The sequence below is a fragment of the Apaloderma vittatum genome, unplaced genomic scaffold (genome assembly GCF_000703405.1).
Source record: "Apaloderma vittatum isolate BGI_N311 unplaced genomic scaffold, ASM70340v1 scaffold3158, whole genome shotgun sequence".
NCBI lineage: Eukaryota > Metazoa > Chordata > Aves > Trogoniformes > Trogonidae > Apaloderma > Apaloderma vittatum.
In genome coordinates, this window is record NW_009731081.1 from 62,380 (window position 1) to 76,168 (window position 13,789).

The 13,789-nt window shown below is 42.7% G+C and overlaps 1 protein-coding gene across 1 annotated transcript; it reads right to left on the minus strand.

Annotated features, from left to right (window-relative positions):
* Positions 1 to 1,231: 1,231 nt before the first annotated feature.
* On the minus strand, positions 1,232 to 13,489 carry SUPT7L (suppressor of Ty 7 (S. cerevisiae)-like). Its single transcript, XM_009875038.1, has 4 exons — positions 13,077 to 13,489; positions 5,841 to 6,165; positions 4,411 to 4,648; positions 1,232 to 1,494 (listed from the first exon to the last, which is right to left on the minus strand). The coding sequence occupies exons 1-4, from the start codon at positions 13,487 to 13,489 to the stop codon at positions 1,232 to 1,234; spliced, it is 1,239 nt and encodes a 412-aa protein (XP_009873340.1).
* Positions 13,490 to 13,789: the final 300 nt, after the last annotated feature.

The window sequence follows — 13,789 nt, forward strand, 5'->3', positions numbered from 1 at the left end:
GCAGAAGAAAGGTTAAAGAAAACAGTTTTGCTGCTCAACAGTGCAGGCAATCTGGTGACAAAGGATGCACCTTGTACTTTGAGGCTGATGTACTCAACACCTTTTTTGCCTGTTTTCACTGGTAAGGTCTGCCTTCAGGCTTGCTGCAACTCCCAGTCTATTAGCAGAGTGTTATCTACAGCAGAGGAAGATTGAGTTAGTGAGAACCTGAGCCAACAGGGCATACCTAAACCCATGGGATCAGACAGGACACATCCGAAGGCACTGAAGGAGCTGGCTGACAGCACTGTGAGGCCATGCTACAGAATCTTTGCAAAATCATCAGCAACATGAGCGATGGCTCCTCAACCAGTGAAATACCCTGACTTACCACTGTTATTCCACAACAGTTAGGAAAAATACAATGGGGGAAATTATTATTTCTCTCTATTCAGTGCTTGTTAGACCACATCTGAAGGACTGCACCTCTCACAAGAAGGGCACTGCAGCAATTTCAGTGGAAGGCCACAAAGCTGATTAGGGGGCTGGAGCACAGGACGTACAAGGAGAGGCTCAGGGAGCTGAGTTTCTTCAGACTTAAGAAAAGTCTAAGATCTCATTGTATACGACCACTTAATGGGAAGGCTAAAGAAGACATGGTCAGACTCTTCTCAGTGATGAACAATGATAGAACAGAGGCAACAAACACAAATCGGAACATGGGAAATTCAAAGTGGATGCAAGAATCTATTTTTTCTTACAATGAGGGTAGCTGAGTATGGGAATACACACAAACTGGTTTGGCATCATGACCCTTGGAGATATTCAAAACTCAAGGCCTGGAGCCACCTGTTCTAGTTAGCCATGCTTCAAGCAGAGGCCTGGACCAGAGACTAGAAACATCAGGACACCCCTTCAGCCCAAATTATTCAATGATTCTATAACTTAGCACATCTCCTCACAACTACTTTCCACTGGTAACTTCCTCATTTAACTGGCCAAAGCAGCCCATGAGGCCATCAGATGTGTAAGGTGATCTTCAATCTCGTGAGTCAGGATGGAGTACAGAAGCCAGCAAGGAGTGGAGCTGAAGTGCACTACACATCAAATGTCTCACAATAATTTTACACAAAGTCCCTCACACACCAGGGCCAGCCTTGTTTACATATCATGGCCATCGCAGTGCTCTCTTCAAGTGTTCATTTCAAGTCTGTTACATACCATCAGAATTAAATAAAAAGACTGTCTCTCCTCACATCTTCTTCATCTTCTTTTTGCAGCGCTGGTTGAAGACAGGTGAAGATCCCATGAGACTGTCAGCAGAATGAGAACCGTAGCTGCTCTCAGAACCGTTGGGGCTCTGTGGCATCCCAGCTTCGCTCATGCCTGACATTGGTTCCTCAAAGACGTCACCGCCTAGGACCCCGTGGCCATGTACATTGGCCTCCTCATTTTCCTGTGGCTCCATTTTCACTTGTGCCAGATTCCAGAGCGGGGAAGCATTCACCTCAGCCCCTAGAGAAAAAAAAAAAGCACACAGTAAAGTTATTGAGCAGAACCAAAGCTGCAGGTGAACAAGGCTGGAAGAAAAAAAAAACCAAAAACCAAACCAAAACGTGCCAACCTGTGTAAAACAACAGCAACAACAACAAAAGCGCCAACAGATTTTTTCATAATAGCCCAGTAATTGCTGCTTTAAAAATATGATTCTATCCTTTCACAGCAATCCTCCATGTGATCTTCTCCAGGTGAAACAACTTAAAAGAGCCCATATCACTACAAAAAGAGTGTCTCAGTAGCACTGAATATACCAACAGCACATGGACTAGACCCTGCAGAAGCAGGACTTATGAGGCAGTCCAGAAGTCATTCATGATTATGAGATCCTTGCAACATTAGCAGCTTCCTTTAAGCCATGAGATGTACTAGACTTCTGGTAGCTCTGCAGGGGAGGTGAAGTGAGAGGGCAGAGAAGTCGGTGGATGGACAGTCCCAAATGCCCTTTCAGTACTGAAATTCAGGGACATCAGAGCTGCAGCCATCCACCTGCCTCCTTGTACTCAACACCCATAGATGCTCCCCTCATCCTTCAGCAGAACAGAAACAAACTCCTGGTTCAACCTTGCAGACACCCCACAGAGCGACATCCCCCCTCTCCTCTTTTTTTTTTTTTTGTAAACTTTTTGGCTAGTGTGTAATCTGAAAAGATTGAAGATTTTCCACACAAGATTATGAAATCGTATTTCTTGATAATACCACATGCTTTTCTCCCCAACAGCAGTGATTATAGATTGCATTATTTCTGCTTATTTACATTTTTAAGAGAGACAAAAATCCTACTAAGAATACACTAATTTGGCTCCTTGCTAGGAAGGACATAAACAGCCTGGAATCCAATAAAGTCTGAAATCTCACTTTTAAATCTGGCCCCCCTTGTGCTGGGTTAAATTCACATGGAGAGGAAAAAAAAAAAGAAAAAGGACAAAAAACAACAATAAAAAAGGAAACTAGTTTTAGTAGGTTTTTCAAACCTTGTGTCTTAAGAAGCCTGGCTACAGTTTGAAGCCAAACCAACCCTCTTGCACTGTGACAAACCTACTATTATTCCCTATTATCAAAGCACTCCTAACAATAGTCCCTTAGTACTAGCAATTACACAGACAACAAATCTTTCACCACATATTTGTTCTGTGATTTCTCCTTATGAAAGAGTCAGGAATATTTACCAGAGCAGCTTAGTCCCAAAATAGGGTTTGGGAGGCCTTTGTGGTAACACAGCCTAGATTAACCCAGCAGCTAGATGGCAAGCCAGAAAGAAAGTGCTTGTGAAAAGTGAAAGTTGCTTGTGTCCAGTTGCCTCAAGTCCTTTTAATGTTAATTATAAGTCAATGTATCCCTCTCGACAACAATGGACGTATCATTAAAAGACTATCAGTATCACGGAGGTGCAGCTGCAGCCACACAATAATCGAAGGTGCTTGATAAACTGACAATGTCTTTCTTTCACCAGTTGCTCTTCACTGCTCAGCCTTATTCCTTCCAGCTCCGTCACCTGTCACTGAGAGTGTCACTAATGACTAACACCACTTAAGCACTGACACAGGACGTTTCATCTTCAAAGCACTTCAACTTCAAAGTACTTTACAAATGAGATAATCCCCACGTTATCCAGCTGGGTAGAGGAAAAAGGTCCCAAATTTTGCCTCCATTTCCTCAGCTGCAACGAAACAAAGCCACCGGCCCACAACCACAATGCCAGGCACAAGCAGAAATGCAGGCAGAACACAGAAGGCCGTAAGGAGAGTTTTTCCCTCCGACGCTGGAGCCCTGCTGCCCTGTTTTTAGGCCTTGCACGTGTTCTCAAGTTGCTGGCATCCTAATTGCAGCAGCCTTTTTCTCGCCCCTTACGATATTACACTCTTCAACCTGCTGAGCTCTAGACTGAGACTTCTCACAGTGATGAGATTTCCAAAGGCTCTTGTGAAGTGAAGAGGGATTTTCAGGGAGGAACAGAGCACTTGTATTCTTAATTAGAAAACATCAATTCGGTATCAGAGAGGCAAGAGGCATTTAATATACAGCTAGCACGCTAACCTCTGGATCTCAAGTGGTAGATGCTAATACAAAGCTTTCCAGATGAATCACTCACAAACCCAGATGGGCCAGAGGAGTCTGCTGTTCCCTGTTGCACAAAAATGTGAGCACTTCACATTTCAGAGGTACAACAGAAAACAATATGAGCTTCCAGAAAAACATCAGGTGGTTTTGTGCTTTTTTAAAACTCAGCAGAATATGCTATTTAAAAAAATCCAACAACTAGTAGACTCAGAGACATAATCTAACCTCATTATACATGCTACTTATTTTAGAGTTAACAAGAGGACACAAAACTAATTGGAGGGGGAGAAAAAGGGGAGAAAAAAATTTATCCAGTACTCTCTTTACTAGAAATAAAGATAAAATTCTAGTCTCTTTTAAACTAAAATATGTACATATATAAACCCAAAAGTTATTTTTTGTTTTGTTACATCAGACTGGAATAAAAAATCCCAGTACTCACATCTTTAGCAAACACTCTAGTTCACAAAACTACAATACAGTCTTTGGGCCATCACTGTAGAAAAAGATCTACCTCGGACCAATAACAAAGCTAAGAGGTTTAATGATCCCATAAAAATAAACACCAGTTTGTGTTATGCAGGGTCCACAAGTGGAGCAAATATTTAGCAAATCCTCGTAATTGATACCTTTGACTCTTTGGTTTTGTGTTTAGAAAACAAGCAAGGGTTTCTCCCCCATCCAATTTTTTTCATTAAAACTTGATTTCCACACACCTCTCCTTCCTTGCAATGGGATCTGCTATTTAAAATGGAAACAAGATCACATGGAACAGCTTATGGACTGTTTCCAGCAGTAGCAAGAAACCCCTACCTGAAGTCTGTGGAGAAGCTTCTACTTCCAGGTTGGCAGAGAAGCGCTCACTTTGAGCTCCAAGGACTCCAACGGGCAACGACTGGTCACCAGAAGCCAGATCTCCTTCCAGCTCCTCGCTTATGGGGAAAGTAATATCACTAACAGGTTCCTCCTTAATCTTCACAGGCTTTGTGTCTTCTGCTGCCTTTTCAGGGTTGACAATCTTCTCATACTCTTCAGAGAGCTGCTTGCTCACCTGTCAAACATCAGTGGAGGTGAAAAAGAGGCCAGAAAGGTCAGAGTACTACAGTGACTCTGAAGGCAATTACCTTGCAGGGCACTCTGTTCCCAGAATATTATTAACATCTGACCTGAATGAATAAGGAAACAGATTATCAGCTACACAGGAAAGATCTTTTTTCCCCCCCTTTAAGAACACCACCTGTCCTGTAACAAGAGACTTTAATAAGGGGTTTAATCCATTAACATATCTGCTTGATAAGTATAAGCACCTTTATTTCACAGACAGTGATGATGAGGCCCAGAAATTTCAACACAGCACGAAACAGAAACAAAATCTCGAAGTCCATCACAATTTCCATACTACATGCACTTACAGGTGTCTCTGATTTATACCACCTCAGTAAGCCACAAGGTGCCAACCCTTGGAAAAGAAGGAGCACGAGGTAGCTGCTCCAAGAAGAGTCAGCTGGTAGGCAGGTAACATGACAAGGATAAGGCACATCAGGTTTTGCTTCCCACTTCAAATCCTTGCACTTCTGTAAGTCCACAACATGCTGGCAGTCTTATATCATTCAAACAAAATGTATATGCTTCATTTCACAAAACATCTGGACCAAGAGAAACAAAACCCAATTATTCTTACAAACTACATTGAGATGGCACCTCTTATTCCAAGGAATTTAACAGCTTCTCTCCTTTCTCCACAGAAGCACAGTTCCCTCCAGAGTGGAAGGTAGCACCTGTGTGACAACTCAGATGAGCACAATACTATCCTATACCCTTAAAGCTTAAACAAGCCACCCCTTGCTGAGCAAACACATGCCACTGTACAGCCAAGTAATTTTTGTTCATCTGCTTACTTGTTATCTTAAATGTTCAGCAGCCAAATATCTCACTACAGCAGAAAATTCAGTTAATGACTGATTTTAGCTCTACTTCATACTTTTGTCTGGGTTATTCAAGAGCTGGAGGCCTCCTCTTAAACCCAGACAAACCACCAGCAGAGCATTCTTAGAAAAAACAAGGCTCTCTGTCTTTACATCAAAAAAAATCCTGTTTCTCTTCTTCTTGATGACTCCCCTCCACACTCAAGAAGTTTTCTCATTGGATTTTACTTCAGTAAAACCAAGGACTCGCTACAGGAGTAAGCAGTTGTACTAGGGGTACATTTATCGGCGCTGCCAGGTCCCTACTGCTCTTCTCACCTGAAGCATGTAGCTGTGATAATCCTTGATGCGGTGTTGCCAGAACTTCTGCAGTGAGAGCACGCTGCCGATGCCCACTTCGTGGAAAACCTGCTCCATGACATCAGGGAAAGGTGTGTGCCCCAGCCGAGCTTCTCGATCGACAGCAAAACGCAGCAGTTTGGTGAATTTCAAGCAGTACTCGTGGGCAATATCCGTCAGGGTCTCCAGGACGCTCTCGTTGGCGGACTCAAAGCCTGTGTGAGCCAGGATGGTGGCCATGGACTGGTAGAGAAGCTGCCGGCAGGAGGACCAGCTCAGCTCAGTCACTGGCTCCCCTTTTCCTCTAAAAACCAGAAAAGATCAAAAAATAGCACACCTCCAAGAACTGAATGGAAAATATCAGTTGAAGAGAGATTGTCAATAACAAGGTGATGTACAAAGGGAAAGCAGATTGTTTGGAGTTCTCCACAGCCTCTCTGCTACATGTGGACACCACCCAGTAAGGGGTTTATCTGCTTTCCCTTCTTCCCCTCCCTCCAAATCAACACTGGCAATTCTCCTTTTGCCTTCTAATGCTGGAAGTTTCCTTGGGTGATGCATGGATGTGGGATATGAATCTTCTGAACTTTTAAGCAACTCCCTTTCCACCCAGAAGCCTTTCTCCTGGAGATGTGAATTAAATGGGTCTTGGACACAAACAAAAAAAGGCATCTTAAACAACATCTATGCAAATCATTTCCCCTCTCAGTTACAGTTCTCTTCCTTATTACTTCTGATGTCACAGGCTTAACAGTCAGATACAAAGGCTTCTGGGGTACACTTCTGAATTTATAATGCAAAAGACACACATCAAAAGCAAGAAATGGGATACAGGTACATCTCATAAAGGTACATCGTAGCCAAAAAGCCCATTTCCCTGCTCTCCCTTCCAGTAGTCACTAAGCACAACACTGAAAGTATTCTCATATGGAACCTAAGCAGGAAAGAGTGACCTCACAGGATGGAGGAGAAGGAGAACAACTGACATGCGCATACCAAACACCATCCATGTGCAGACAGGCAGCCAACTGTTTCATCACAATGAGTTAACAAATATAAATTCCACACAGGAAAAAGAAGATGAGATAAGGCAAGGCCTTATGTTTACATGTTATATAAACATTTTTCCACTAGATTTCTCAGCTCACAGTTAAATGCATGTAATGTGTTTGCCCATATCAGTCACACGGCCTTTAAACAACGATGTCAAAAAAAATCCAATTTCCTTTCTGCTAAGTACGATATTTATATATCTTTTTATACTTCATTCAGCACTAATGGCAGAATTAAGGTAACAATTTCACCCTTCATTTGTTTCTGATCAATTTGTCCTGACATCTTCTGCAGCCCACCCCAAGATTCGCCTCACTCTCACCCTACATTACTTGTGTATTACCACACCCTCTTTCCAGTCACAAAATCTGACTAAACAGCACACAGACAGCACTGATGCCTTGATAAAATTCTCACTACTCTTGTTTCTCCAACAAGTGCATTAGGTAGCCTTCAGTCTCTCTGCAGTGAGACGTGTCCTATAAAGCCTCAGCTCCTCTGATCCTCAGGACTGACCCATAGAAAACCACCAAAACACAGCAGTAGAAAGAGATGACATTCCAGGGGAGTGAAAATGGAAGGTTAAACATAAAGCCATCAGGACCAAATCATTCATTTTCAAGAACACCAGCTCAGCACTTTCTGATTGTTCAAACAAAGTGGGGGATCTTGCTACATTAAGAGCTGCAAATGACGATATTTCTAAGTGGATATTAAGAACAGCATGTGGATCTCAGGTCATGGATTCATCCCAGTTACTAATTGCTGGAAAATGATGCGCATCCCAATTCCTGCTCAATTATGTAACTACTTTGTAACGAAGACAGCAGGCGCTCTGACAAGATGAATTAAAAGATCATCAGTTCACTTATAAACCAAGTGTCACCCATACTGGTTTTTACATCCCACTCACTCCCCCCTCCTCTTCCCAGCGTCAGATTTCCGAAGTTCACAAACAGCCACGCATCTTGTACAACACCACAACCAGGAGGTTATAACAGTAGAAAAAAACAAACCAAACATCAAACAAAACCAACCAGAAAACAGCCATCAAAATCGTGCCTATAAAAAAGAATCCCTTCTTTTTTTAACATATATAAAGGGCATACCTAGCTGTCCAGCAGCCATCAGCTGAGAGCACCTCATGCTACCAAAACCATAGACACCAGACTACTGTTAATACAGAGACAAATAAAGAGCCATTATTGAAGCTCTGCCATTCAGTCAAAACACTATGGACAAACTTAAACCAGACACAGAATTTGACAAGCCCAAGTACGACACTCAGCTGCTTGTAAAGCAGAGCACAAACAGCCACTTAACAGTGCATACCACTGCTCAGAAGCAGTAGAGAATGTCCTATCTCTGTTAAAATCCTTGAGGAAAAGAAACTAATTGCCAGCATTAAAATCGAGCTATGTCGCCGTACTGACAGGGATATAATCAACTTGAAATCTAATCAATTAAAGACAGAGAAAAAGAAATTTCAGGTACAGTACTCAAATACAAATCCCTACCTCTTGCTCTTGGTAAGGTCAGTCAATTACATCTTGTTTTTCTTATGTTTTGTTCTCTTGTTTTCCTGTTTCCCACAATAAACAATAGAGGAAGATGATTAAAAGCCTGATTAGACAGTAAAAATTTAAATATTGTTGTGGATGGTGATGGAAAACAACAAATGAGAAAATATCTTGTTTTCTTCATCTCCTTTAACCTTCAAGTAGTGTCTGATAAGAACGCACTTGACCAAAACTAGACATATAGACACACTGAAGTTGAAAGCAACTACCTAATGCCAAGTCTTCCCCAAAAGGGGCAGCAAACTTATTCTCCCTGATGATTCTAAGCAAAGAGCCTCAGCCTTCAATCTCATCCAGATACCTAGCCCCTACAAAAGTATCCTTCCAGATACTACCCTCTGCAGCACTTACCACTTTCCTGAAAGGCTCCCCAACCACCTAAATTTAAGACTATTTAACATATTACCAGGGTCACATTGCTGCAAGTAAACAAGGGTGCTTTGATCCCTAGAATTCTGCCACCAGATATTAACAAGACTAGCAAATTAGGCCTGTGACTTGGAGGTGAACATCTCTACAGAATATATAGTACGAAATTTATAGCAAATAGTGGCCAACTTTTAGCTCTTCAACTTTGCATTTCCAATAGGATCTGTATTTTTACATATGGGTCACCAACTAGATGATGTTCCAGACTGAAATCTACCTGCCAAGCCCCAAGTTCATCAGACCCAAAGCCTTCCCCCACCGCTGCCAGCAAACCTGCAACATCGGAAAAGTCCATTTATATCAGCCAGGCTTATTTTCAGGATTAATAAAGTTTCAGAGCTCACAAAAGGCCCATCTTCTATGGCAGCAAGACATTCCCCAAAGGCAGCACAACCCGTGCACCCAAGCTCCCCTCCTCTAAGACTGTTTTTCTTAGAGGGAAGGAGATCTCACGCTTCATTTCCCATGCAACCACATCCAGGAGGAAGTGTTTGGGCTAAGCCAGTACAAGGATCGACAGCTGACGCTCACTCAGCTGCAGTAATGGATTGAAGTGCTCTGCTCCATCCTAGGTGAGCATGAGCTAGCAGCAGATGGAGGGAGGGATTGTTTTTCCTAGGAACGCATCAATTTTATGAAACATTACATTGTGGAGTTGAATTTCCACCAAATGAGGTACAACAAGGTCATTTCGCAGCCTTTTTCCCCAAAACAGCAAAATAAAGGAGAACACCCGAAAAAAAAGTGATTATACTAGTCAGTGCATCAAAGAACACAGCACACTAACTCAAACCAGAAAGCTGTTTCTTTTTGGAAAAGGCCCTCCTCTCCACCTCATCCTGGGTAAGCTTCTCTTGAAATATCTCTGCCATGTCTACAGAAGGCTGCACACATAAAAAGAAGCTGCTCAACAGATAAAGGCAAGAGGTAATAGATAATCTTCCCAAAATAAATTGGTCCCACTGGCTCAAGCCAAAAGAGCACACAGTTTAGGGGCTAAGTCGAACAGGGGAAGTATATTCTGCCTGCTTTAATTTCTACTGCTTCAAACTCTTCCCAGCATTACACCCGTTACCCCACCCACATGTGCTTCCCTGCTTCGGCAGAGACATTTCTTAGCTACAAACCATTCCGCCCTGAACTGTCTTCCCACTGCAACCCAAGTTGCATTCACAGATTATCTTTTAATGCAAAGCACAAGTCCTATGTGGTCAGGAATGCAAATGAGAGAACGGCAGAGAAATCTGTTCAGAAAACAGCCATGCACACATGAGAAAAAGCATCTGAAGAGGTGCATTATGAATAAGTTTGGGTTTTTTTCTGAAGACGGATCTGTGCTCATCTGAGGAAGCTGAACAGAGGAGAAGGAAAAGCTAGCAGCCATATTATGCTAAGAGTTTCCTGTTCAAATGGTAGTTTCGGGTCTAGAATTCCTTATTCATTCTTCAATTATGCTTTAAGATTACCTTCTGTTTCTACACCAACCAAAACCTAACGTTGATCCCTTATTGTGTATTCCAAGAACCGTAACATAAACAGCTGCAAATCACCGGGACCAGATGGCAATTCATCCTGGAATACTAAAGGAATTCAAGGACGAAATAGCTGAATAGCTGCAGCAAGCCACCCCTTGCTTTAAACTGCCTAGGCTCATGAGGACCAGAAGACAGAAAACGTGAAAACATTTTCCCTTAATAGCTCCAGAAGAGGTGTGAAGAACTGCAGACTGGGAAGCCTGATATATCCTGCTGCATGAGAGAAATTGAAAGAAATAAGAATAGAATTAGAGGACACAAGGGTAAATAAGTTACACTCAGAAATAGTCCAGACAGCTTTTGTAAATGGAAAACCTCCTTCACAATCCTACTAGAGTCCTCTAAATCCATTAACAAGCAAGTATGTAAGAAATCTCCACTGCAGAACCCAGACATTCCCTCTGGGATCTGTACCAGCATCAGGATTTGTTTCAACATAGTTAAAAACAGTCAGGAAAGACAGAGGAGAGGAATAGCATAGTGACTAAAACTGCTGGTGACAGGGATTTTGGGGGGTTGAAAAGACCAAAACAACTTAAAAATAGCAGTAACTTAGGTTCTGTCTCTTCCTCATCTGGAAGGGACAAGGAGGTAGGGGTTACAGGTATGGGGCGGGGTGGAGGGGAGGAAAAACAAAATGAATCCAGGGGATAACAAAATAAAAGACAATGGTGCGAGATCAAAGGATTAAAATGAGTAACAAGGAAATAGAAGAGGATGTGACTATTTTAAAGAAAGTTGTGAGCTGATTCAGCCTGACCACTTTTATCTTCCTTTCTCCCTACGTCTAAATATACCTATATAATGCTTCTCAGACCCAGGCTACTGCCAGAGAAAATGGAACTGAAATAGGCATTTAGTCGAATACTGTAACTCTGACAGCAGCACTTCAGAAGGCAGCATAAAATTAAGCACGATTGTGTTTTATCACAGGAAAGAATGATCTTCCTTAAATTGTTTTTACACGCGAAGAACAAGCACTGGCAAACCATGTAACTTTATTTTTACTACTACAGCAGCAACTGCTCTTGCTAATTCATGTAAGTGCCTTAAAACAGTTAAGAACAAACACACAACAACAAATGCAAAGCTTTCCTCTTGGAAAAGCATAAATATGTTTGGTTTAGCAAGCACATAACTAATTTCTAGTCTACACTGCAGCTCATTATAAATCCACTCTCTATCTGCCGCAAAACATTTCATACCAAAATTGCCTATCCAGTTTTTACAATCTAGTCCTTAAACTCCCCCATGTGGTTGACTGCTAAATAACATTTCTTTACTCGGACCCCCGAAATTCACAAGGGACAATAAAAAGACAAAGCAGCCCCAAAACATGGAAAGAGCCACAGACAATTAAACTTAAAGCTGAAGCCATTGGGGAAGACAGAGTAGAACACTGCTCAGGTTCTATGAGCCACAGGGCCAGAAAGAGCAGGAGTCACAGGGCTCAGAGGTATTCTCACAGGATTGTATTTCCCTTCACCCCTCTTGGCTAATTACTTGATTTCTTCCAAGGATGATGATGTTCCCCCAAAGATAACACTTAAAAAAATCACTTTGCCGTTCAGAGAGACTATGCTACCAAAAGCATCTTTGGTCAACAAAACGCATTTTATACAACTTGAGGCCATTAAAGGTTTCAGTGGCATTATATCTCATTGATGCACATTTTCCTCATTTTAAAAACTAAAACTTATTATCCTCTCCCCCATCGTGTTCACTGGTGCACAAGCTTTAATCTAAGAACAGAAGTTTACAGTAGTGAGGATTAATACTGAACTTAAATCCACATAACCTACAAAGCATCATGAGCTCCTGCAAGAAATGCAACGCCTCCTTGAGAGTCTAGTGCTTGACAGAGGGGAAGACAGGGAGGTGGTGGCAATGTCATTTAATCCAAGATCGGCTGCAGATGTAAAAGCAACACAACTTTTCTTTATATTTTCACCAACCCTTGGCTGGTAGAGCTAGTATCAGAGACAAGAACTCCTTTCACTCATTGTTACCTTTGAAGAGAGTAACACCAACAAACAGGGTGAAATGTGACAGTTACTATGTCACAGGTCCTCAGCTACTGAAATGTTACAAATATGTTAACAAACTGTCTTTTCAGAACCTACAACTAAACAACTTCCCTAGGTGATCCTGCCCTGGCAGGGAAGTTGGACTAGAGGACCTTCTGAGGTTCCTTCCAACCCCTGACATTCTATGATTCAACTGATGCCTAATCATGGGTCTCCTGGACGTTCAGTTACACTAAGGCAAGTTTAGTTATGACCTAAAGAGAAGAGACTTCATATCCCCTAACTAAACTTGTCAAAACACCATTGAAGAAAGCAAAACCATGCACAAACACCTACCACAGCACTAACCTGACACAAATCAGCACCACACATCCACATTTTCGGAGAGAAGCCAAAAGCACATTTATTTTAAACAATGCTCGTGTTATCCACATAGGAGAAATAAAATTCTTTCCTTTTCAAAGCCTGTTTTATACTTCATATACAACTGTTCTACCCTTGAGCCTGAGGGAATCACCATAACTACACACATATTTAAAACCACTCAGCTTTCCTTCAGCCAAGAACCAACCCAAAGAAATACCAACACACCTGTAGAAATCACTCTCTGGGTCACTGTGCCTCAGCTGAAATGGCATTTTGGGGGTTTTGCTATCCAGGGGAAGCAGGTCGTCAGGGAGAGGTGGAGAGGCCGGACGAGATGGCAGAGGTTCGTTATCTTCAGTTTTTATGCCCTCTGCTTGCTGCTGGTTTTGAGCCTGAGCCATGGCGATCAGGCTGCGCAGCCGCCTGTTGTGCTGGATGAGCTGGATGGTGTGGATGGTGAGGCTGCAGGGCTCCGAGGGGATGTCCAGCATAGTGGTTGGCCGGGGTTTGTTGGCAGACGGCTGATGCAACGGAGGGTCCTGGACTTCCACAGTACGAAACTCACGCTGAAGCAAGTCAAAGGAGCTGCGGTTGGCCTGGTTAGATGAAACCGGAATCTCACCCCAATATCGCAGCATTTTTACGCTGTATTTTTACACGTAATGTCCCCAGGACCAAGAAGAAGGCTACCAAACACCCCAGTACAAAGGAGCCCCGTCGCAGGGAAAAGCACCAGGCTTTGGGCAGCAGCTGGAGCTGGAACGATGCTCTGAATAAAGCAAATTTCGACCGTGGAGAAAGCTTGTTGCTCGGTGCCTCACGGAGCAGGGCGGTTTCCACGATTCGGACACAACGCTGCCACTTCACAGATCACATCGGTGCTTCTCCTGGCGGGGGCAGGAGGGCAAGGGGAGGGTGAAGAGAAGAGTTAGATGGAA

Coding starts and splice junctions, on each gene's coding strand:
- SUPT7L (XM_009875038.1), bottom strand. CDS start 13,489: ATGCTGCGATATTGGGGTGAGATTCCGGTTTCATCTAACCAGGCCAAC. Junction 6,166..13,076: donor CCAGAGAGTGATTTCTACAG/GTGTGTTGGTAT, acceptor TCTGGTTTTTAG/AGGAAAAGGGGAGCCAGTGA. Junction 1,495..4,410: donor AGCTTCTCCACAGACTTCAG/GTAGGGGTTTCT, acceptor TTTTTTCTCTAG/GGGCTGAGGTGAATGCTTCC.